A 26,518-nucleotide genomic window follows, 5' to 3' on the forward strand; every position below is an offset into this window, starting at 1 on the left:
CTCAGGATAGATGTTGCTAGTCTCTGAGGCCCGTGAACAATGGCTGTGAGCAATGATTTGATTGGAAGAAACAGGTGTAAAGCCCAGATTCAAGATCTCCTTTCCAAACATCGGGTCCACATACCCAACTTCCTATTCGTACAGCCAGCACCACAATCCCAAACAAGCAGGGAAGGAAGTGCAGTGTGAGCCAAGTTCAGTCTCCCCTCCTACCTACTCCCTTGCCCTCCTCTTCCTCTGTGAGGTACCCAGGACACCCCAGCCACCTCTGCTCCCTCAAGGCACATAAGTAACCATCCTTAGAAGTGTTATACTCTGGCACTGGGGAGATGGCTGATATGGTAAAGTGCTTGTCATCCATGCATGAGAACTGGTGTTCAGATTCTAACACAGGCTGGCTGTGGCCCTGGATATGCCAGTTACCCCAGCGTAGGCAAGCACAAAAGACACACAGAAGTCAAACCGTTCGGACTGGCGACAGCAGTTCTGTCTTGGACATGCAGAGTGGCAAGGACCTGCAGCCATCTCTCCTCTTCCAGTAAAAGCCAGCTGTAATCCTGCTCCCTGCCTGATTTTCCAACCCCAAAAGGAATGCCTTCTTGTATTCCTCCCCATCCTGACCCTGTAGCTGCTTTAAAGTGGGAGGACCTTGAACCAAGCTTATAGAGACTGTCTGGGATGCCAATACTCACCTATATTCATCAGGGTTCTCCAGAGTAGCAGAATTTATAGAAAATATATATTTTTAAATATATATGATTATATATATTTTAAATATATATGATAAATATATATAAATATATATGATTTATTGGAATGACTTATAGGCTATGGTCCAGCTAATCCAGCAGTGGTGGACTGTGAATAGAAAGTCCAAGAATCCAGAAGTTTCTCAGTCCACAGTAGATGCTGGAATCCCGAGGAAATAGGCTCTAATGCAGTGAGGGAATGGACTTGCTAGCAAGGCGAGAGCAAGCAAGCAGAGCAGAGCTTTCTTCTTCCAAGTCCTTATATAGTTGTCCAACAGAAGGTGTGGCCCAGATTAAAGGTGTGTCTTCCCGCCTCAAGATCTGGATCAAAAGGTGTGTGTCTTCCTACCTCAGAGGTCCAACCTAGAAGTAGATGCACCCATTTCAAACCAAGCAAAAGAAAAAAATCTCACAGATGTGCCCTCTATTTCTGGATGGTAGTTCATTCCAGATATAGTCAAGTTAACAACCAAGAACAGACATCACACCGCTCCTAATTCAGAATAGCTACTTCGGGGGAGTCACCATGACCCTCCAGAGACCTGCCATGAGCGTACCTGGGACATGTAGCATGCCTGTGGGGAGAAGGGTGAGAGCGTCCCCCGTCTGTAGCCAGCTGGAGCACTACTGCTAGTGCTGTGCCCAGGTCCCCCCAGCTGCCCTTAGTGAAGTTGGGGAGCCACCAGGAAGAGGGATGTGGGCATTGATGTTCCAGGGAAGAAAGTTCCCTGCCTGGAGCCCTTGATGTTGCATTTGGATACAATGCCCCCTTGACTAAACTGCACTGCTCCCGTGGCCCAGATATAGGAGGGACAAGTCAAAGAAGGCATTGCCCTTGGGGAACATACACCAGGCTACTGGAAGAAGACAGTCAGGAGCATTCAGCCAACCATCTCGGATGCCTGAGGGCTGTTCAGCATTTACCCAAAGTGCAATGGGAAGGCACAGGAGGATACTAGGTAAGGTAAGGGACTCATGGTATAGTTGGCAGGGTGGAGAAATCACAGAAAGACAGAGAATGGGAAGCAGGGAGGCCAGCAGGAGGCTGACACAATAGTTCAGGTGAGAGACAACGGTGGCTAACATCAAGGGTTAGCAGCATTGGGAGGGGGGTAAGAAGCCATTGGATTGGGGTATCAGTTCGGCAGGGCCTGTTGGGAAGTGGGCATATCCACACTGTTTCTTGACAGCCATCCCGGGAGAACTCCATGGCTGTCCAGCATCATAGGTCAAGATAGAGAGGCAGTTAAATTAATGGTCAGACAGCTGCCTCTCCCTAGAGCTTAGAGGGGGCTGCCTCAGTCTGTTTCCCAGAAGTTGAACCCCTAACACTGATAATGCATGAGAAAGCAGGGAAACTCGTAACCAGTTGTCAGAACGTGTGCCCAGGGCCTATGGATGCCCCTCTGCAATTGCCACCAGGGTCTCCAGCAGTGGAAGATAGGTGCTTCTCAGTGACCACGATGACCCAAGAAATGACCCGCCAGGCACATGAGGGACACAGGAGCCCCGTGAAGCACAAAGCACCTGGCAGGCCTGCACAGACAGCTTGGGCACACTACATTGGGAAACAGTTTACGCAGGGCCCTGGGAGTTGGGGGGACTCACGACATGCTTTGATGGACATAAGCCTTTATAGACCAGAAAATCTCCAGCCCTGAGAACTGCAATTTTTTTTTATCTTCCATGTTATTTCCAAGGGGAACTAATATGCAGCTAGAGATAGAAAAATGTAGGTCCTTTTTTACCAGTTCTCCAGCCATTTTGGAAAATGGTGTCATTAAGTCCCCTGTGCATTGAGCTGAATCACCTCACAAAGCTCTGTGAGCAGATTGGGGGGGAGGCACTGGGACTCCCCATGGCTGGGGTGTGGACAGGTGGGCAGGCACACTCTCTACACAGTGCCAGTTCTGGGTTTGATTTTATTCTGTTACTGTAAAACATTGAACCAGGCAAGGGACGTGGCTCAGTTGGCAGAGTGCTGGTCTAGCATGCACAAGGCCCTGGGTGTCATCCGGATCCGAAGATCTGAGTTCCCAGCACCCTGAGCTGTGTGACATATCATGGCAAGTACTCAGCCCCATGCGCCTCAGTTTTCCATATACGTAGAATGGGCCCACTGGGTAGGATGTAGGCTGTGAGACAGAGAAGATGAAAGCTCTTAAAACCCTGGCCTGTGGCAGCTGCTTCATAAACGCATGGTGCACTGTGGAGCTCTAAGTGGGAGAACAGCCATGCTGCCCACACCAAGCAAGTAGCACCCACAAATGACACGTGGACAAGGGTTTGCAGGGTGCATGGGTCCTCCGTGTATATTTCACTACAGACTCCCGCTCACAGTGAGGGCAGTGGTATCAACAGCCCAGGGGCGTGTGTGCTAGGGTTTGACACTCTGCAGCATGTGTGCAGACCCTTGTCTCGCTCACCTGGAATAAGAGCATCTTCCGTCCAAAACTTCCTCTGGTTTGCCTGGCTACTACCTGCAAAGGGTTCTAATTTGGAAGAGCGCCTCTCCCCACCCCCAGGCTCTGCATCTGGCACATCTCTCGGGGTTCACTAGCCTAACTGAGAAGGAGTCAAAAGCTGGAGAGATGCTTACTAGTTAAGAGTATTTGCTGCTCTTGAAGAGGACCCTGATCTTGCAGTTTGGTTCTCATTACCCATGTCAGACTGCTCCCAACCACCTGTAACTCCAGCTCCAGGGAATCCAGCGCCCCCTTCTGGTCTCCATTGGTACCTGCACTCACATGCATACATACTCTCTCAGATACACACACACACAAATACACATAAATAAAACTAAAATAAAATGTCACTTTTTCTTAAAGGAGTCAAACATCTGATGCCTATATTTCAAGAAAATGATAACAGCTTGCTGATAACTACTCCAAGAATTTGGGGGAAGGGAGTAAACAAATTGATCATTGACACCGTGTGTTTCTGTTTTGTTGTCTTGTGCTCTACCTATCCCTTGAAAGAGTCCTAAGGTCAGTTATGTTGCTGTTTTTGTACCTTGATTTTGTTGGTAGTAGCAAGAAAGATGTGTGCTGGGTTATGTAGGACAGTTAGCCCCAGAATTGAGACACCCTGTGTCTGGGGACCTAGAGGATGTAGCCTCACGCTGTTAGTCATTATATAGTCCATTTGTTTTTTTGTCCCACAAAATCAAAGTATGTAAGCAGAGTGTTATATTAGTTAGCTTTGTATTACTATAACAAAATACCCAAGGCAAGTGTAACTTAGAAAAGGTTTATTCTGGCTCAGAGTTCTGGAGGATTCTAACCCAAAACAACTGTACTTTGGTCATTTGGTTGGCTTTGTTTTGTTTGAGAGAGGCTCTCTTGTAGCCTAGGACAGCATCAAACATTATATAAGCAAGGATAACCTTGAACTCCTGACCCTCTTACCACCACTTCCCCCCAAGTGCGGGCTTACAAGTGTGCATTCCTGTGCCCCACTATTGTTATTTCTAAGGATATTGGTTGGTTCTAGAGAGGCAGGAAGGGAAATTCATGTTAGCGAAAACCAGCTGCCTGGCAGATCCTGCCTTCCTGATTCAACTGTATATCCTTAGAAAAGGTTCCAGATCTTTCATCTCTAGGTTTCTCCATTTAATAGTTTTCAAGTGTGTGTGTGTGTGTGTGTGTGTGTGTGTGTGTGTGCATTCAGATCACCAAACCAGTTTACTAAAATATGTGAAATTGCCTTTAGGCTATATGTGTCAAAGACCTATAGGAAACACAAATGACTTGTGTTTTAACTTGGATCCCATCCCCCAAGACACTTTATTATATATAGTCAAATATCACAATATCTGGAGGCAGGGATCCAAATTCCAAATGCTTCTGGTGCTAGGCGTTTTGGATGAAGGGTGCTCCGCAGGCAGTAATTAGCACTTCGGTTAATCCTAGACAGCAGAATGGAAATGGAGACTGTAGGAATAGAGGCGACTTCCATGAGGTCTGTGCGGCCTCCTATGGCTTACCCAGGGGCCCCTTATGCTGCCCCCACGATCTGTCCCTGCAGCAGCTTGTCCCTGCACTTCCCACACCCCCACATACCTCCCACCTGCCAGATGACATCTCTTCTGGTTATGGGTCAGAGCGATGGCCTGTTTTATCACTCCAACTGTTCAGCTCTCTACCTCACCTGGTTTCAGTGACACCTTTCAAAGCCACAGCCAGCCAGCATCCGTTCCCTGGAGAGTCCATGATGCTCTGAAGCAGGGCAAGGCCCCTTTTATGCCAAGTGTACCCTCATCCTCAGCTGGCCACCTCCTGAGTGTCCAGAGGCCGTGGGTCATGATTGGTCCATTGTCACTCTCTCTTATCTTAAGGACACAGAGCTCTGTATGTGATCGGCGTGTAACAAATGCACGGTGCATAGGTTTCCTGACTCCACTCCAGGCCATCAGCCCTGGATTCTCAGGGCAGCTTCATAAAAACTATGGCCAGTTCTTTGGCTCTCCTGATTGGCCCCTCTGCTCCTTCCAGTGTTCACGACTGACAACGGCAGGCAGCTATTGTGACATCAGCTTGGCTAAGAGTCCCATGCCGTGGATACCGTAGGTCCTTTGCAATTACAAAATGGAACTCTGAGCTGCAGAGTGGGTCCAGGCTCTCCCTGGCTAGGGCTCTCTGTGGCCCTAGCCAGGGAGAAATCCTCTTGCCTTTTCTTGGCGGCTGTCTGTTCAACCCAGGAATTCTTGGCAACATCGCTGCTGATATTGAAGGCCGGATAGCTCTTTGTCAAGGAGGCCATTCTACACATAATACGATGTTTAGGGATGTCCCTGACTCACCCACTAGATGCCAATGGCACCCCTCCTCCAGCTGTGACAGCTAAAATGTCCCCATTGCCAACTGTCCTCTGGAGAACAGAACTGCACCTGGCTGAGAACTAGTCATGCATGGAATTCCCCTGGATGGCCAAGAAAAGAGAGGCCGTGTTGCTGGAGTTTTTCTTCTTTCCAGCCAGGTCCTGCCGCCCTTGAGTCACAAATAAACATATGGACACTTATATTAATTATAAAACTGTTGGCAGATGGCTGGGGCTTCTTATTGGCTATCTCTGTCTTAATTACTAACCCATTTCTATAAATCTATGTATTTCTACATGGCCTTGTCTTACCAGAGAATGCCTGGCACATCCTATTCTCCCAGTTTCTACATGGCGTTGCCTTTCCACGCCTCTCTCTGCCTGCCTTTCCCAGAATTCTCCTCATCTCCTAGCCCCGCCTATCCTCCTGCGTCTATTGGCCAAACAGTGTTTTATTCATCAATCAGTAAGAGAAACATATATACAGAAGGACAGCCCCCATCAAGGCTGTGTGGTTTTGCCACAGCAAGATAATAAAGGAGGGTCTGCTGCCCCCACGTGTGAACATAAGGTCTCATCCCCAAGGGCAGATGCCTGAGCTTACAAACACCAGGACCCTGCTTACCTAGCTCCTCCCAGTCCTCTCTGGGTGCAAGCTGTGATCCAGTTTTTAATCAGATCTTGTCTTCTTTTCCAAGAGAAATCAGAAATCCCGTCTTCTCTGCAAAATGCCCCAATTCCTAAATGTTGGCAATTATTGAGAAATGTTTTTTTAATTGCAGGAAAAACAAAATATGTCTGTGAGTCAAGTGTGAGCTGCCAGCTTCCAGTTCTGAAATCTGCCCTCTGGCTCAGCTTCCACAGTGGAAGTCTGGGCCGCTCACACCCTCCACAGCCTGCTGCACAGTCCAGGTATCTTGGGTCCCTGAGCAAGCAAGCTTCTCTAGTCTCACCCTATGCAGCCCCTGCCCATGTGGGCTACCCCAGGATCCTTTTGAAGTCCAGTATGGTGAAGCCAGAGGGGTCTGAATTCCCAGGGGAGTAGGAATATGAGTAGTACCAGAGGAAGGAAGTCTAGAACCCTTGTTCCTGCCTGACTGTGACATTGGCTTGCTGTGTGACCTTGAACAAGCACTTGCCCTCTCTGGGCTTCAGGTTCCAAAATGATTACTGAGAAAGAGAACTTGTTGGACAGATGCAGGCTTCCTATGTTCCTGGAACTTATCTGGGAATTATTCCTTGGCCCAGGTTGCCAGTGCCAGCAGGCATCTTCGTCCCTAAACTAACCCTAGTATGGACAAGCTGCCTTGAACATCCAGCTCTAGCATCCTGTTTCAGAGTGAGGAACAGGTCCTCCATGGTGACTTCATCTCTGCAATAGAAGTCCTTAGGGTGGAAGGCCCTGTTGACTCTTGTAAGGAACTCTAGGTTCCTACTGGTGGCTGCTGGTGATACTCTGGGTTAGTGGGACCATCCATCCTTTTGCCAGGAGAGCCACAGGTGGCTCAGATGGGCAAGTCTAACCCTGCACCATTTCTCAGTGAGCTCTCTTGCACCAGCCTGTTTGGTGAAGATTGTAGAAAGGGTATAGAAATGGTGTTACCCAGCAACCACATTGTATTGTTTGTTTATTTTTTATTACATGCACTTTGTGTGTGTGTGTGTGTGTGTGTGTGTGTGTGTGTGTGTGTGTGTGTGTTATGCATGGGTGTGCACAGGCCATGTTATACATGTAGAGATCAGAGGAGAACTAGTGAGAGTTAGCCTTCTCCTACCACCAGGGTTCTGGGGATTAAACTCGGGCTGTCAGGCTTGGTGGGTAGAAGGGCCTTTGCTTTCGGAACTAGCTCGCCACCCTGGTTCTGTGTTTTGGAAACAGGGTCTCAAGTATCCCTCGTTAGTCTTGGAATTGCTAAGTGGCCAGGGATGGCCTTGAGTTTCTGATACTCCTGCCTCTACCTCTCCACCTCCTTGGTGCTGGGATCATAGATATACACCACTATTCCTACTTTATAAGATGCTGGGGAGTGAACCCAGTGTTTCACAGGTGCTAGGCAAGCACCCTACCAACCGAGCCGCATCGAACCCTTAAGGAACTATGGAGAAATTGAGACCCAGGAAGAGCAGGCATTCTGCTCAAGGTCACCTGAAAACAGACTAACATGCACACTCCTTATCTCCCATCCATTGTACTAGTCTGCTAAACCAAGGTCTTCCAGGAATGAGGATGGACAGATAGACAGAGGCCAGATAGACATACCCAAGATAAGAACTGGCTTTGTCTCATCAGCAGGTATCAAGGGGGTAAGAAGAAACAGGGAGACAGCCAAGACTGGCAGCAGGGCACATTGTGACCACACAGAACTGAACAGAGTTCAGTGTCACCATATTTCCTGGGCTTTCTTCCAAAATCAGGAAGTAAAAGCTGTAAAAATATGAATATTGACTGTAAGATTTTTTTTTTTTTTGACAGGGTCCTACTGTGCAGACCTGGTTGGTCTGGAACTCTGTGTAGCCCTATACCAGACTGGCTTCAAACTCTCAGAAATTCTCCTGCCTCTGCTTCCTGAGTGTTGGGATTAAAAGTATGTGCCCAAGGTATAAGCTACCTTAATTTTAAAGTGTTGGCTAGGGCAGCAGGATGGCTCAGCAGCTAAAGGCACTTGCTGCCAAAACTGCCAGCCTGAGTTTGATCCTCAGCCCCACATGGTGGGGGGTGGGAGTTGACACCTGCAGGTTGCCTCTGACCTCCGCAGATATGTGTAAGCTCACATACCCCACACACACATATGCACACACTAGAGTTGGCATAAGACTTTTAATAAAGTCCCATTTATTATAAGTAGTAATTAGAACTAGTGTTTATAATGTTTTCCACCATGGGCCTGAGAAATGGCTCAGTGGTTAAGATCACTTGCTGCTCTTCCAGAAGACACAGAGTTTGGTTCCCAGGACCCTCGACAGGCAGCTCACAGCTTCGGCACCAGGGTTCTGGTGCCCTCTTCTGGCCTTCATTGGCATCTGCACCCACATATTGTGTGCACACACACACATATACATATACACACACAATACAGAGACAGAGAGATACAAACACACACACACACACACACACACACACACACACACACACACACACACAGAGACACACACATACACACAGAGAGAGAAAGAGAGAGAGCCAGCCAGCCAGCCAGCCAGCCAGACACACACACACACACACACACACACACCAACACAGAAATAAAATTAAATTAAAAATGATCAGGCCAAGCATAGTGGAACAGTAATCCAGATACTGGAAGGGGGAGACAAAGGGGGCAGGAATTCAAGGTCATCTGCTATAGAGCAAGGAGTTCAAGGCCAGCCCAGGCTACATGAGTTCTTGTCTCAAAGAGAAAAGTAAATGTTTTGTTTTGTTTTGTTTTGTTTTAGTAGAGTATTGTATTAGGTGCTCTATAGGAACAGAATTTATTTATGTATAGATCCATGTGTATGGCCTAGAGTAAAACTCTCATGTCTTATCAGGTAGGATGGGGGAGGGCTGGAGCCATGGAAGGGACCTGTCAGGGTTATCCAGGGCTCCAAAGAATCCCCAAGAAGGAGTGTGGAGGCAGAAGAATAAAGGTTGGACATGGTGTGTCAGCAGTCCCGGCACTTGGGAGGTAGCGGCAGGAGGACTTAGAGTACACGGTTATCCTCAGCTACACGGGCAGGTTACCCTGGTCTGGGCTACATCAGAGTCTGCCCCCAGACAAACAATATAGTAATAATAAAAAGAATAAGTGTAAGTGCTTATATTAGGCTCTGGGAGCAGAGAGTCCCATTAAGACTGGCCCCTACCTTCTACAGACAGGAGCTAGGATCTGACCCATCCTGCCTCGCAGAATCCCTGAATCAGCCCCTTTGGGCCCCGGGTGTGGTAGAAACCATCTATTTCTAAAGGTCACATCTCTAAACCAGAAGAATGCAGCTTAGCTCTCACTGCGCCAAACACACCCTTGCTTGTTTGTTCGACTGGGAAACTTCAGGGGGAGACGTCAGCGCTTCCTACGTATCTTTTCAACAAATCTGCCTCCCGAAACCCATTCCAAAGACAGTTGGAGGACAATCCAGAGGGAAAGAATTGAGAACACATTCTAATTAGTCCCACTGGGACCAGGGGCCGGGTCAGTCTCCAGCCCTGAGAACCTATAGCCCCTTCCTCCTGTCCAGAGAGCAGAATGATCGGCCAGCCCTCAGGCTGGTCCTTTTGGGGTTCCACAATGTGAAGCCTGGCTCCTTCCTGCCCTTTCTGGGGCCTCTGCAGTCACCGAAGCCTGAAATTTCAAATTGTCATCTTCATGTTGCAGAGGTGATGGGGGCGGGTTGTGCTCTGCCTTCATGATTGGAGAAGCGGGAGCGGCCGTGGCTGATGTGCCCGAGTACCCGTGGGTGGGTAGCAGGCATACACAGCCCCTAATTACAGAGAAAGCAGGCGCAGGCGTGTGCAGACAGGCCTCCCCAGAGCCCAGGCAGGTGGCCTCCCAGTGAGGAAGGCCCCCAGCTTGGACTCTGAATACAGGAAACTGTCAGTTTGGAAGAAGGGACGTTATGTAACCATGAGGCCAAAGCCTCTGGGAATGTGACCCTATCTCCCTCTCAGCCTCAGTTTACCCACTGGGAAGGCCACAGCACAGGAAGGCCTTCCTCCAGGGATAAAAGACCCTACCTCCTCTATTCCTCGTTCAGGGGGCCCAGGTGCAGCCAAAGCTGGTGTTTCTCGTTCTTGGCAGCAGCTATGTGGGCTCAGGTGAGTGCCTCAGGCACCAAGGCCACATTTGGGGAGCTACTGACTCAGGGATGCTAGGAGCAACCCCTGTGGGGCCTGGATGTGCTGTGTGCCCACCCCCAAGTGTCTGAGCCTCTCTGAGCCTCCAGTTTCTTCTTACCCACTCTGCTTTGTCTCTGAACAGCTAAACCATTCCTCAGGGTTGAGGGTACCTAATTACTGTTTGCAGGGATCTGGCAGATTTTTCCCACAGAAGGCACAGGCCACTCTTCCTCTGTTGCAACTTGTTCAGAACCATTGGGGAACGAACGGACTGTCTCTTAGGAGAGAGGGTCACTTTGGTTTTAAAGATGCAGGCAGGCTAACATCCTTAGGACTCATCACTCACTTGGGAAGACTTCATAGGTTCTTAGCTGGCCAAGGGACCGTTTATTTCCTATGCTAATGGGTAGCCGAGGCTCAACTCAGGCCCAGCATTTAGGCACCCATGTCCCAGCAGCTATGATCAAACCCCTCTCCATGCCTGCAGCTTTTTCGTTTGTTGTTTTCCTTCCCTTTATCTTTTATTATTATTATTATTGAGATAGGATCATGTAGACAAGGCTGGCTCCAAACTCTCTAAGTAGCCAAGGATGACCTTGAACTTCTGATTGTTCTGCCTCCATCTCCCAAGCGCAGGTGTACATCACTGTGTCTGCTTTTTTATGTGATCCTAGGGCTGGAGCCCAGAGCTTGGTGCATGGAAGGCAAGCACTCACCCAAATTGAACTACGTTTCCAGCCCTCGTGCCCATGGTTATTGCTCATGCCAACATCCAGCTGGACCAGGGGAGTCCTATGCATGGGGTCTGATTAAAGTCGGGCAAAGGGCAGACAGAAATGGAGAAAGGTGATTCTGTTACTATCTAGGCTCTGAAGCTGACTGTGTGGCTGGCTCTCTACAGTGACGAGGACTGTCCCACCCATGGCCCTCTTCCTCCTCATGCAACATTCCTGGCAGATAGACAGGTATTTTAACCCCCATGTGCATGTGAAGATATGGGCCCAGGAAGGTGAAGAGACACCCAGCTTTACTGGCAAGTCAAGGGCAAGAGCACATAGAATACTGAAAGGTCTCACTGCCTCCCACTGACCGACTAAATCAGAGGTTCTCAACTTGTGGGTCTTGACTCCTCTGGAAGTCGCATAACATTACAATCATAACACTAACAAGATTACAGTTATGGGGTACCCATGAAATCATTTTATGGTTGGGGATCACCATAACAGAAGTAAACTGTACTAGAGGGTCAAGCATTAGGAAGGTTGAGAACAGCTACTCTAAATTCTCTGAGTAACCCCAAACGACCTTGAACTTTTGGTCCTCCCGCCCCTACTTCCTAAGCACTGGGCTCCTCTTCACCCCTACCTCACCACATAGTCAGTGTACTTTGTTTTGTAGGTTCATGCAGGCCATAGTGGCAGAAGCCACACTGACAGAGAGGTTAGCTTCAAATCCCGCAACAAGAGGTAGGCTAGGAAGTTAAAGCAGGGCCAACGGAGTGGAAATCAGGAGTGCTGGCAACATAGCAGAAACCTCCCGTGTTGCTGGGACCTGTCCTGGGTTCTTAGGGCTTCACTGCCTTGCTATGGTTTGGTTAGGCCCTTGTGCTAGACGCGGGATTCCCAGCCTGGTGCTTCTTGAAGATGATGGATCCTTTTAAAGGCGGGCTCTGCTGGAGGCCTTCCAGTCCCGGGGACATCCTCTTAAAGAACGTGCGGGACTCCCCCACTTCCTCTCTTCCATCTCCCAACTTTTAGAAGAGTGTTTTGTTCCACCATGTGGTCTCCACTGAGGTGCTACCCCCACACCATCGCACCCCACCCCCCACAAGCCTCCAGAGGCCTAAAAGCAACAGGTTAAATGCAGGAGTGAAGTTAAGTGAGGGGTGCTCTCCGTGAAAACACCTCCCATGTCAAAACTAGGGAGCTGCAAGTGTCCCTAGGGGACCCAGGGACCCAGGAAACCTCGGGTCCTCAGGCTAGATTTGGCCCTCTTCTGCCTCCAGTGGCCACTATTAGAACTGCATGCTCACCTCCAACCTGGGGAAGCTGCCTGAGCTCATGGCCTGGCCTCATAAGCAGTGAGCGTTTTGACTTTCCAAGCTGAGCATCCTGGGAGTACTCAGTGACAGAATGGGAGCATAGCCACACAATGGCTCACCTGCACAGCCTAGGACAGGGCCTCACCATGAGGCGGCACTGGCTGTTGGGTCAGTGAATGACTGAAGACACACTTGGCGAAAGCACTGGTTCCAGTTTAGCAACCGTGTGATCCTGGGCGCATCTTTTCATGCCTCTATACCCATTGCCGGTACTGGAACACTTACGGCGAATGAGAGAGTGGTTTGTGGAACAGGCTGTGTAGACAGAGCTGTCTCTGAGTGTATCCGGCCACCACTTTATTCTAGATGTGAGACTGAGGGGAGCTTGCTTACTTTCCCTGCAGCTCCTTATTCCTCATTGATAAAATGAGGGCTGTGGTATTACTTATATGCCTAGGCTGGGGACTAGACTGTACAGATACGCGTTAAGTGCTTCATCTGATATTATTGATCGCTCTTAACAATAATAGTCATGTACCCAGGAGGACCTGGCACAGAAGTGGGGATACTCTGTAAATAGTAGCTCCTGTCTTTATGCGTGCATGCATTGTATATTTGTGCATGTGCTTCTGTGTGTGCACATGTGTGCAGGAGCATGGTGCGTGCCCACTTGTGTGCATATGCCTGTGGAGGCCAGGTATCTTCCTTAACAGTCCTCATTCATAGTTTTGGAGGCACGCTCTCTCACAGAATCTTGAGCTCACTGATTCTGCAAGACTGGCCAGCAAGCCCCAGAGATCTTCCTACCTGTGCCTCTCAGTACTGGGGCCACACTGCCACACCTGGCTTTTTATGTGGGCATAGAGATCCGAACTCGGGTCCTTAGGCAGCAAGCACATCACCTTCTAAGTCTTCCTCAGCCCCAGTAACTATTATCTTTCCTTGAACACATGGGGTATGGCCCTTTGTGGGCCTTGCTGGTGAGCCTGATAGTCTCTTCCATGGCCCAAGCCCCCGATTCAAGATGATGGGTGCAGTTCTCTTTCTGGACACTAGGGGCAGCCATGAGACAAGAGTGGCCAACTCACTGCTGAGAGGGGGGGGCTCTTGTTCACTAGTGTGCAAGAAAGAGTTGAGGCTGTAGCTCAGTTAGTAGAGGGCTTACTTACTTAGCATTTGTGAGACCCTGAGCTTGACTCCAGCACTGAAGAGAGAAACATATGCTCTTCTGTGGGAGGTAGTTCCTCTCAGCAACCGTGATACCGTTCACCAGTCCCGTATTACATAAATCCCTTCATGCCCCTTCTCCTCGGTTTTCTCTCCAGAATATGGGGATAGGATGGATTTCGGGGCTGAGTGAGCATGATGATGGAATACTTAACAAATGACATCCATTGCCAAGATAGCATGGCTATTAGTGTGTAGCCAAAGTGCATGGGCCTGAGTCTCTGCTCCATCAGGCAGTGGCTGTGTGGTTTGGGGTAAATGACTTGATCTCTCTGTTTCTGTTTCTTCATTGTCAAAATGAGCCAATGACAGCCCCCTTACCTCTGCAAGGGTAGCTGTTGGGTGAAACGTATATAAACTAGTGCCTAGAACATGCTAAACGCTATATAAATATTTGCCAGTGTTATAACATAAACTTTTTGTTCTTAATGGTTTTGTTCTGAAAAGCTGCCATTTTTAAACTTCTGTTGGAAGCCTCCTGACCCTGAAATAATGAGACTTAGAGAAGAATAACAGAAAGCCCTGATTAGGAAGGGATTTATCCTCTCTTTGCAGAAAGAACTAGTCTTGGAGCTGGGCATGGTGGCACATACTTGAAATCTCAGCATTTAAGAGGTGGGGTCAGGAGGGTTAGGAGTTCAAGGTCAGCCTAGTCAACACAGGCATATGCACACAAGTGGGCACGCACCATGCTCCTGCACACATGTGCACACACAGAAGCACATGCACAAATATACAATGCATGCACGCATAAAAAAAAACTTGAGATCCTATTAAAAAACAAACAAACAAAAACCTGAGTGTCCTAACACAGGTACATACATCTAATCCCGGAATTTAAGAGGTTGAGCCCACCAGATTCTGTGAATTCAAGGCCAGCCTGGCCTACACAGGGAGTCCCAGGCCTGTCAGGGATGCAAAATATAAAAATAAAAATATGTAAAACATATTTAAAATATAAACTAAAGCTAAAAGGCAACAACTACAATAATAAAAAAGACTGTCTTGAGAGAGTTGGGCTTGATGGTATGTGCCCATAATCCCAGTACTGAGGAAATAGAGGCAGGAAGATTAGGATTTCAAGGTCATCCATGGCAGCACAGTGAGTTCAAAGCCAGTGTGGACAGGAGACCCCACTTCCAGAAGAATCCAACTTGGAGTAGGGTGCAGTTGCACTGAATGCTTGTCACCAAGCCTGATAACCTGAACCCACAAGCCCACACATATACCCACACAAACAACACACACACACACACACACACACACACACACACACAACACACCACACACACACAACACAACACACTACACACTCACAACACACACAATACACACACCACCACACAACACAATACAACATACCACACCACATACAGACACACCATGCCACACCACATACACCACACACAATACACCACACACACACACACACACACACACACACACACACACACACTAAAAATATTTTCAAAAAAGAGCATAGAGAGACCATGTCTCACAAGACAGCCAGAACAGGTCGACATGGAGGTAAGCTGTGTCCTGGAAATGCTTTAATGTCCTGTGCTGCTCAGGGCTGGGGCTCAGCCTTCTGCCTCTAGACAGACCCTTTGGAGTCCATAGAAGGAGCAAGACCATGGCTAGGGCATCTGGGGCCCTGAGAAAACCGTCAAAGGGCACAGTGAATCTATGACAGGCTCACAAAAGGCTCCTGCCTCGAAGGGCAGATGGCGAAGGGGAGTTTGGGTCAAATCCTTCACCCACTGAGAACCAGGTCTGAGCAGGGCTGGGAGAAAATCCCATCTAATCCTTCCTGCTGCACCTGTGCCCCCGAGTCCTGCTGGCATGGCCAAGGAACTGAGAGGGGATCAACACTGTCCCCACCTGTGGCCTCAGCCTCAGGGGCAGCCCAGAGCCTGCCAAGGGGCTTTGGAGTCCCAGTAGAGCCCCTAGGAAAGCAGCTGCAGGGGGACGTGTATATCTCAGGAGTAATAGCTTGTCACTTAGCTTCTCCTGAGAAGTGTCCTTCCCTCCAAGAGCTGAGGTTTCACTGTGCCAGAAACAGCTCAGAGACTGACAGTCACCGCTCACTTCCCAGCAGCCTCAGCTCAGTCCAGCCAGCAGTTAACACAAGCCTCATCACACAGTCAGGGAGACCAGAGCTCCAAGGCTGAAACTGTTGGCTTGAAATATGAGCATCACAGCTGGATTTGAGACTTGCTGTGTTTGTCCCCAGAAATGGCCTCTGCTTCTTGGGGTGAGCTGCTTTCCAAAGGTCCCCATGATTCCCATTTTGTGGTATCAACACTCTCATTTAGTCTCCCCCAAGGGCACGAGAGACCTATTGATGCACCCCCAACAAACAGAATAGGAAAATAGTGATGGGTCTGTTTTCCAAGCTGAGCTTCCATCAGGGCACAGTGGCTTTTGCTCTTCTTCGGAGCCCTCTATGGGATGGGAGCTGCCATCCTGTGAGCTGAGGTTACGGGAGGAACAGAATGTCCCCGTGGGAGTGAGTCAGGTGCTTTCCAGGTGAGCCTTGAGCTGACAGCGACACACTGCTGCAAGCTACAAGTGATTTAGAACCAGAGTACCTGCTGTACTACCCCAGAACTATTGACCATCCTTGTTTCATATGGCTAAGTCTGGGAGTGATTTGCTACACAGCAACACACACACACACACACAATCTCCAAGAGAAAGGATAACAAGACAGAGTGTAAAAATCTGGGCATGGTAATCTCAACACTCAGGAGGAGGAAACAGAAACAGATATTTGGGTCAGCCTCAGCTAGATGGCAAGTGTGAGGCCAGCCTAGCCTTACACAAGAGTGGACACACAAGACCCCATCTTTTGTTGTTGTTGGTTTTGTTTTTGTTTTTGTTTTTCGAGACAGGGTTTCTCTGTAGTTTTGGAGGCTGTCCTGGAACTCATTCTGTAGACCAGGCTGGCCTCGAACTCACAGAGATGCGCCTACCTCTGCCTCCCAAGTGCTGGGATTAAAGATGTGTGCCACCAACGCCCAGCAAACCCCATCTTCTTAAAAACCAACAATCATACAAAAAAGCAATGATCCAGGTAGAGGCCTTCTACACACCCTCTAAGCCAATAATCAGGTTGCTTAGATGTAGAGACAGAAAAACCACGTACCAACTGCCAGGGTACCAGCCTTGCAGCTGGCCCAAGTCTCCAGATTCCCTGAGTTTCGCTGGGAGGGGAGTGAACAAGGGTAAGGGAAAACTACACCCTTGGCAGGCTCACAGGTCATACCATGCTTTAAGCCTGTGGAATTGGTATTGGTATGACCACATTTAAACCTGTTCTCTAGGGGTTGACAGAAGGTTTGCCTGACATCCTCGGTCCAACACCAGCACCACATAAAATCACATGTGATCCCAGCATTTGGGAGGCAGAAGCAGGGAGATCAGAAGTTCAAGGTCACCCTCAGTTCTTTGGCAAGCCTGGGCTACAAGAGACACTGTCAATAAATACACATCTCACATCTGGGGTAGAGAGACCCTGTCTCAAAAAAAATTAATACTTTGTGGTTGTTGTTGTTGTTGTTTGGTTTTTGGAGACAGGGTTTCTCTGCGTAGTTTTGTCTGTCCTGGAACTCACTCTGTAGACCAGGCTAGCCTCAAACTCTGTCTCCTGGGATTAAAGGTGTGCACCACCACTGCTGTCAGGCTAAATTAATACATTTTTAAATTAAAAAAAATCTCTGTTTAAAATGTTATAATAGAAACATAATCAAGAAAAAAGTACCCAGAAATCCCATGGGTGCAAATGTACAACTTGAAGCAGTTGGCCAGCACAATAGTGCCTCCAAATAGGACATTGCTGGGTTTTGTCCCTTAAGCCAATTCTCTCTTGTCGCTTTCTCCCATAATCTAACAGAGTCCTCCTGAGAATGAAGAGGCACAGTGCAAGGAACTGAACTGACCCCTGTGTCCCCAGGCTCTTTGTGTTTTCTTTGGTGGCTCCCTGTCAGCCTGAGGTCAGGGTCAGGTGGATACCATCTGGCCTCAGAGCCTAGAGTCAGAGCAGGCCCCGCCCACTGGCTCGACTGTGGTTCCCCCTCACCTCTTTAACTTCCCAACCATTAGCTCTAAGCCCTCTACAGCATCAAACAAGTCCCCACAATGGCTGATGGGAACACACCGTTTTTTCTGACCTCCATGTCTTCCCTTCTGCTACCCTCAGAGGCCAGCGGTGTGGGCCCTGGTCAAGGGCAGAGCAAACTGAACTGCAGGCACAGCTTCCTCCAGTACTGGTTCCCAATAGGTCCTTTGTGAGTGTGAATTTCCAGGTCTCAGGGCAACAGGAGGCCCTGTGGTTTGAATAATAACAATAATGATAATAATAATAATAATAAATTGAGCTGAATAAAATTCTAATAAAAACCTGAGTTGGATCTTCCCTCAGGACTCATGTTTTTGTTTTTTGTTTGTTTGTTTTTTAAGAAAAGCTAGGCACAAAGCACACTTGTAATCCCAGTACTGGGGAAGGGGCTTGGTGGCCTACCAGCCTGCTTAGGGCACTTATTGAGCTCTCAGCCAGGAAGAGACCCTGTTTCAAAAAAAAAAAAAAAAGAAGAAGAAGAAGAAGAAAAGAAGAAGAAGAAGAAGAAGAAGAAGAAGAAGAAGAAGAAGAAGAAGAAGAAGAAGAAGCTGAAGAATGACACCCAAGATTGTCCTCAGCCTGCACATGAACCGCATGTACCCATCAAAACACTTAAGAATTTCAAGGCAACATTATAACATTCTCATAGCATTGAATTCCAGCACAAGGTCCTTGGATCACAGGGACCCTTTGTGATTTCCCAGTTGGAACCCCCCAACAGCCAGCTCTGCTGTGGCATGTCCACTGGGGCCCACTCTGGTGTGTTCCTTTGTGTGGGACCTGTCCAGGCTGCTCCAGGTGGTATATGGGTTAGCAGCATGTGGCTCCCAGATCTTGTTATAGATCTGAGCCGAAAGGTCTCCTGGCCCTGACTGGCCTTCTAGGGCATGGCAGGGACTGTGGTCACTTCTTATTGGAGAGACCACAGACTTCAGGCACAGGAATGTGGGCCCAGTGTTTTCTAGAAATGTTCCGGAAGGAAGCGCCTGGCAGATAGTCTTCTGGTACACTACTCCTGTCTACTACACAGCTCAGCCTGCAAGAAAAGCTGTGAGCAGGAGACTGGGGCCGCCCAGGAGTTTTGGGAACCCCCAGAAAACTAAGGAAAGTGAAAGGAACCCAATTTTCAAGTGATGTTCTGATCTTCAGTGTGGGGCATGCACACACACACACAAAGTATGAGCCAGGGCCTAACTTGCTGAGTAAGGAGAGTGGTGGAAATTCCCCGGGGCTGTGACCTTGTGAGTAGCCTGTGATTGAAATGTCTCTGGGAAGTTTGTGTGAGCCTCTCTGATGATGGCCTGGAGAGAGCCCTGGTGTCCAAGAGGCAGGCAACACAGAAACTTCTAAACACATTTGCCTCATTATCCTTCCTCTTTTTCTTTCTTACTCCTAAGGTTGTTGTTTTTATTTTTAAGATTGATTTATTTTATGTGGATGAGTGTTTTGCTTGCATGTATGTATACTACATGGGAGCCTGGTACCCACTGAGGTCAGAAGGAGGCATCAGATCCCCCGGAACTAGAGTTACAGATGGTTGTGGGCAGCCATGTGAGTGCTGGGACTCAAACCTGGGTCCTCTGTAGGAGCAGCCAGTGCTCTTAATCACTGAGCCATCTCTCTGGCCCCTTGTTCTTAAGTTTTAAAGAATTGTCAACATCCCAAACTAAGAAGAATATTTGTAAACACTGGGCCCACATTTCTGTGTATGAAGTATATGGTCTCTTCAACAGGGACTGACCACAGTCCCTGCCACACCCTAGTGTTACCCTGATACCAAAGCTAAGCAGCCAGTGTTATACCTATGTGCCTCTTTTCCCTTACGCTGGAGTTAAGGGCATGTCTCTAACAAGAGTCAGAAAATAGGCATGGTTGCTCATACCTATAATCCCAAAACGCAGGCACGAGAATCAATACAAGTTCTGGGCCACCCTCAGTTACATAGTGAGTTCTAGGCTAGTCAGGGCACATTATGAGTCCAGCATTTTTTTTTTTTAAGGAAGAAAACAAAACAAACAGAAAGTGGGAAAACAGAAAGTATGCTGGGCGATGGTGGCGCACACCTTTAATCCCAGTACTTGGGAGGCAGAGGCAGAGGCAGGCGGATCTCTGTGAGGCCAGCCTGGTCTCCAGAGCCAGTGCCAGGATAAACTCCAAAGCTACACAGAGAAACCCTGTCTTGAAAAACCAAAAAAAAAAAAAAAAAAAAAAAGAAAAAAAGAAAGAAAGAAAAAAAGAGAGAAAAGAAAAATAGAAAGTGGACCAGGAAGTTCATTGCACTTTATTAACTGTGGGGAAAGTGTGTTTCTTTGTGGAAGTGAAATTCTAGTGGTTTTATTTTGTTGTTGCTGTTTTCCTAGACCAGGCTTGATGCTGAAACTTAGGCTAGCATGGAACTCACTATACTGCCCAGGTTGACCTGGAATTCCAGCTTTACCTTGCTGTAACATTGTCCAGCTTTTTCAAAACAGATAATAGACAAGGTGTTCTAGTTTGCTTTCTGTTGCCAAAGTAAACACCATGACCAACAGCAATTTCAGGGAAGGAAGGGTTTACTTCAGCTCGTGTTTTCAGGTCACGGTCCATCCTTGAAGGAAGTCCGGGCAAGTATTCAATGCAAGAACCATGGAAGAACACTGCAAGCTGGTTGGTTCACAGGGTTACTCACACTCAGCTAGTTTCCTTATACAGCTGAGGACTACCTGCCTAGGGATGGTACTACCCACAGTGGACTGTGCCTTCCAATGTCAGTTATTAATCAAGACAGCATCCTACGGAGATGACCACAGGCCAGAATAATGCAGTCAATTCTTTAATTGAGGTCCCCCTTTCTCAGGCAACTCTAGGTTGTATCTTGTTGACAATAACAACTAACCAGGACAGAAGGGGAGCTTAAGTGAAAAAACAAAAACACAACAAAACAAAAAACACAGCCTGGATTCCCTGATGAAACTTTCCTCAGCACTCTTTGCATCCATTTGTGTCTCCTGTCTTCTCTCCCTCTAGTGCCCCACCCCCCTACACACACACACACACACACACACACACACACACACACACACACACACACCACACACACTCCGAAGGTGTCTTCAGGGTAAGATTTGTCCAGCATCCAGGACCTGGAAAGGTGTTCCCAGCTTTTGTACCTTTGAGGGTTCAGAGAAAGCTTTCCTATTCTGCTTCTTATCCCAGCAAATGCCGCGGGGTTGGGGACCTACTGTAGCTTGGTGCTCGGCTGTGTCCTTCCTCTTGAACGGCTGGGTGTTTAAGTCATGGGCCATTTTCTTGCACTGTTGGGGACACCTGAAGCTGCTCTTGGCATGTCCCATGCCCTCCCTGGCGATCAGGGCATGGAGTTAAGGATGGGGAGGAGGGTCTGTTGTAGACTCCCCAGCTGGCCGGGTTTCCCAGGCGGAGGAAAAGGAAGCTGGAAGGCCATGGTGGTTAGTGGCCAAGTAAGTAGCCAAGGCACTGTGGTTGAGGAGAGGTGGGGCTTCTCCTCCGTGGTCCAGAGAGTGACTATAAATTGGTTCAGACTTGGAGGCAAGTAATTTTTTGTTACCATAGCTTGTTGGAGACCCATTTGTGAGTGGCCAAGAGACTCTCACGGCTCACAGGCTAGGATGGAGTCATGGGTCACAGAAGCATGCTCCTAAGCAGTGGTAGCCTACCTAAGGGGCGGTAGCGCACCCAAGGGTGGTAGTGGTGGTGATCTTGGAGGCTCCTCACTGGGCTTTGCCGCTTGGCTCCCTGGAGTCTACAGCTGGGGAAAGCCAGCCCTGCTCCCAGGGCTGTGGGGAAATAATTAGTCCCTCTGAAGAGCATTGTAGTCTCAGATCAAAGGGGTCTCCCAGCTGCAAAGCACTTTACAGGCTCATGGCCAGCCCCTGGAACACCCACTCCAACAGTGGGTGCAGACTCGCACACCCCCAAAGTACCATCTAGTCTTGAGCTTGACTGGCCTAGTAAACATCTGTCCCCTAAGACTAGAACATCACATCACTGGCCCGCACACGGGAGTGCCAGGCACGGGCCCGCAGCCTGTCTTCTGGCACACTCAGGCTTGAGTGCTGTGACTCTGGATCCCTGGGACACAGCCACCTTTCCTTTTGCATCCTTGGTTTCTGTAGCAAGGGCTTGGGAGGGGGGAGATGGGAGGGGAGGATGGCCTGGGGACAGACGCACAGGGGGCCAGTAGGCGCCAAGGAGCGGAGAGGGGGCGTGGCCGAGTAGAGAACGTGGTACGAGAGGGGGCGTGTTCGGGGAGTGGCCAGAGGGTACCTCGCTAGCCCGGAAGGAGCAGGAGGAGGAGCCCCAGGATCTGGAGTTGTTCCCACGTGAGAGGATCGTGCCGGATTCCTCCGGTGCGGCGGCCGCGGACTGCCGGGCGTCCGGCGGGGCTGTGATCGCTGGCCAGGCGCGCGTGGGTGGCCCAATGCGGCGGCGGCTCCGTGGGCTGTGAGCCGGGCGTCCGCCGTCAGAGCCCCGCGCGCCGCCGTGGGGCCTCGCGTCCCGGGCACACGGGATGCGGGCGGCCGACTCAGGCTCGTGGGAACGCGTCCGCCAGCTCGCGGCACACGGCCAGCCGGCTCCGTCCTGCGGGCGGGACACCGGGCCCCTGCGAGCCGCGGAGCATGGGGCCTGCGAGCTATGCACGGACTCTGCGGGGCCCCGAGAGCAGCAGAGACCTGGGGCGGTCCCCGATGCAGCCGATGGCCACAGCAGCCAGCTGGGTAGGTGTTTGAGGGGCCGGCAGGGCGGCGCGGCTGCAGGCCCGGGAGCCGCGGGCACCGGGCACGCGGGGGCGCTCGGGGCCGAGGAGCTCCGAGCCGCTGGCGGCAAAGTTGTGTCCCCGAGCGTCGGGCGGGTGCGGCCCGTTGGCGCGCTGGAAGAGAAAAGTTCTTTAGCTTGGGCTCTGGGGTCTCGGGGCTCTCCGGCAGCACCCCTCCCCCCTTCTAGGACCTCGGGGGGATTGCGGGGAAAGAGGTCAGGGCCATGCCCGTCAGAGTCCTGCAATCCCGTGGCGCCTGCAGACTCAGCTCCGGGATGGACCCAGAGCGTGGGAAAGGGACTAGCCCTGTGCAAAGTTGGGACGGTCCCTTGTGAGTTCTTTAACGTAGGACATGGGGTCTTAGGGCTATCTGGCTCCGCGACTCGAGCTCCCCAAAGCACTGACTAAATGGAGAGAGGTCAAATTCATGTTCGTCAGAGCGCTGCAACCCAGTGGTGCCTGCAGACCCACTTTGGGTAAGAGGCTAGCTCAGTGCTTAGGGCAACCGCCTGTTCTAGACCTGTAACCCATCTGCCTGCCTTAGTCCGGAAAAGAGCTGCCCTTCGCTGCAGCCGCTCGCATTTGCTCGAGCGGAGCAGAGAGATTCCTGCCTTTCATATACACTTTAACTCCAGGAGAAATTGCAGCGGTGGGAAGCTCAAACGCGAGGTCTAATTGCGTGTGTTTGGCCGATCCGCCCCGAGTAGAGTACAGTGGTTCTGTGTTAAAATGTGCCCAGTGGGTGCGCCCATTCCCGGCTCAGCTGTCTCTTCCACCCGCCCCCAAGTTAAGTCATGGGGTGGGGGCAGGAACCTTGGATCCGCCTGTCTCCAAGGGGGAAGCAATTTAGATGGAAGTCTGCCGGCTTTTCCGAGAAGAGCCTGCCATCCTCCGTTTGAACTTCTGAACACTTTTCCAGGAACAACGGAAGTGCACAGGATTTTTTTATTAATTGTTGAACACCTTACTGTGTTGTAATTTTTGTGCACTGTCCTGAAACCCCACCTGGGAGTGAGGCTATGTTCTATCCAGGCAGATAGGGACAGAACTACCCAGAGGCCCAGCCACTTAAGAGTTCTCACTGTCTTAAACCTTGGTGCTGGCATTTCAGATTTTATTTTGTCGGAGATGGGGGGTCTTATGATGTAACCCAGGCTGACTTTGAAGGCCAGATCCTTCTGCCATGCACTGGCTACTGGGCCTGGCTTTGGCATCTTGGATTCTGTCTTTTGCATGGCAAAGCCTAGCATGTTGATCCTGCCCTTAGGCAGGGAGCTCCTGAGCTGGGGAGCCCACAGAACACCTGCCAAGTTATTCTTCGCCTTGAGAAGGAGCTAGCTGGTGTACAACAGCATACAGATTAAGCAAGTTGTGTCATCTCTTTGAGACTCAGTTTATCCACAGTGGAAATCGGTACCCTCTGAGGATGTGGCCCTTGAAAAGATGTAGTGTGTCAACTAGGCATGGTGGCTCAAATCTGTCATTCCAGGTTCTCTGGAGGCTAAGACGGGAGGGTGTTGTGTTCATGGCCTGCCTGTGCAACACAGTAAGGTCAAGGCGATCCTGGACAGCTCAGTGAGACCCTTCCTCAAAATAAAAAGTACAAAAAAAAAAAAAAAACCCAAACAAACAAAAAAATGCAAATGCAGCTCAATGGTAGAACACTTTTCCAGAGTGTTTGAGGATCTAGATTTGATCTCCAGTATAAGGAAGAAAGCAGGCAGGCAAGATGGCTCAGTGGGAAATGGCACTTGCTGCCAAGCCTAAGAACGTGAGTTCCATTCCCCTGATCCACGTGGTGGAAGCAGAGAGTTGTCCTCTGACCTCCACACGTGAGCTATGGCATGTGTGCCAGCCTCCCCCCCCCCACACACACACACAAATAAATAGTGGTTTTAAAGGAAGACAGGAGAGGGCACCTAGTCTACATTCTATGTCACCGCAGGTGCTTAACAAATATTAGTCCTGGCCTTGCCATGCCTGGCGCTCTTGCTGAACCTGTCACTCCCCGAGGGGACTCAGTTTCCCATTAGGTTGTGATGCTCTCCTCCTTGCCTCTGCCCTTTTGAACTGTGTGTGTCATGATGACTTTTGCCCCATCTGTAAAAATGCTTCAGGGATCTGAGGCCAGTGTGTTGTGGCTGTGGACACTGTTATTATGTAAACCTGTGGGAGATAGCTGGGTGGAGGTGCAGCTGTTGACTCTGTGTCTAGATGGCCTCCATTCCTGTGTTCATGATAACAATATCCTAATGGCATGTGCAAACGGGACACGCCTGCCTCTTACACTTGAGACTGGTTGTTCTTCCGCCCTCCCTCACTGCATGGCCCTAGAGGGAGCGGGTGCTCATGTCGAGATGGCCTTTCCCAAATCACAGGTGGCATTACTGCAGGAGACAAGGTCACAACAGCAGGTCATCAAGAAAATGCTGGCCTCTCTCCAGCTAGTCACTGCCTCCATCTGTTTGCCTTCCTCCCTCTTTTTCCTTCTTCTTCCTACTTTCGTCTCCCCTTTCCTTTCTATACAGGGTCTTCTGTAGCCCGATCAAACTTGATTAGGATGACCTTTAATTTCTGAACCTCCCGACTTCATGGACTGAGCTCTGGGATTATAGGGGAGTGCCACCGTGCCCAGTTTTATTTATCTGGTGTTGGGAATCGAACCCTGGACCTCCTGCACACTATGCAAACACTAACCTTGGGCCAAATCTCCAGCTCCTTGTGTCTGTTCCTTTTTAAATTTAAGCTTGAATTTATTTTTATTTATGTGTATGTATGTGTATCTATATGCACATATACGTGGGTGCCCTCAGAGGCCAGAGGAGGGGGAATTGGAATTGGAACTAGGGATCCCGGTGGTTGTGAGCCACCTGATGTGGGTGCTGGGAGCAGAACTGTGGTCCTCCCCAAGAACAACAAGTGCTCTTAGCTGCTGAGCCGCCTTCTTCTGTGCTTCAAGGATAGTTTCAATGATGGCTGGTTGCCTGTGGCTGCCAGCACGGAAATGGTTTCTGTTTATGGGAGTTTTCTTCTAGGAAGGAAATGGGAATTCTTTGCCTTAGCACCACAAGCTGAAGCTGTTGGGGAAATAAACATTCCAGACAGGCTGTGTGGCCACTCTTCTTAGACTCAGCCGTTTTGTTCCAAGCTGGAGAGATGCTCAGTTTAAGGATCTAAGAGATGCCTTGCTGGATGAGGCAGTCTGGGAATGAACACTGCATCAGGATGGAGGTCCAGACTCTTTGACATTGCTCAGGAAGCCTTCCCTGAGATCCACAGGGTGATGGCCCTGGAATAGTGGTAGCTCTGACCTCTGGAACCAATGACCAGAGCAGAGGATACAAACTGGCTGCTTATATAGTTCACACTCCTCTCCCCAGTGCCCTCTGGCCTTGAGATACCTGACAGACCAGTTTGCCTTTGGGAAATCATGATCCCAGAACCCCTGCAGAGTGAGCCAAGTGCCCACTGGGTGTTCTTAAACTGGGAACATGAATTAATTTGACCTGTCTGTCATTGTCATTCATTCCGTCAGATTTTGAACACCTGCTAATAGCCAGGTACTGTTGGAGCTGTCTGAGATATAGCAGGAAACAAAAACAACTGCAGTCCAGTGTCCAAGGCTCTTGGACTCCATGGGAGGAGATTTCCCGTGGGCAGATGTGACTGAGATAGACATGTCCAGGGACGGAAAGGGCTGTGCAGAGAAATGAAGCTGGGAGGGAATCTGGCTGGTAGGAGGAGGTGTTAAGGGCCTGTGGTCAGAGAAAAAAAGCATATGAAGTGAGGCTTTTGGGTGCTGAGTCCCTAAGGCAAGAAACATTGCCACTGGCTGACATTCCAAGTCGGTCTGTAAAAAATGATTCTTTGTGGACTCGATGCTTAATCTGTCTACATCTGAACTTGTGGTTTTAGTTTGTTTTGTTTCTTTGTTTTTGAGACATGGTCACCTCTTTCCTAGGCCGGCCTCAACTCA

General features: G+C 49.6%; 1 protein-coding gene across 2 annotated transcripts in view; it reads left to right on the forward strand.

Annotated features, from left to right (window-relative positions):
* The window catches only part of LOC100773492 (kazrin), a 364,339-nt gene that overhangs the window by 218,279 nt on the left and 119,542 nt on the right, over positions 1-26,518 (forward strand). The window contains exon 1 of one of the 2 annotated variants that reach the window (XM_027399964.2): positions 22,297-22,504. The exons of the other annotated variant lie outside the window; for it this stretch is intronic. Within the exon in view, the coding sequence (XP_027255765.1) occupies positions 22,297-22,504 (208 nt within the window). Of the gene's footprint in view, positions 1-22,296; positions 22,505-26,518 lie in introns of those variants that run through there. 2 annotated transcript variants of the gene reach the window in all.

The sequence above is a fragment of the Cricetulus griseus genome, chromosome 2 (genome assembly GCF_003668045.3).
Source record: "Cricetulus griseus strain 17A/GY chromosome 2, alternate assembly CriGri-PICRH-1.0, whole genome shotgun sequence".
Classification (NCBI taxonomy): domain Eukaryota; kingdom Metazoa; phylum Chordata; class Mammalia; order Rodentia; family Cricetidae; genus Cricetulus; species Cricetulus griseus.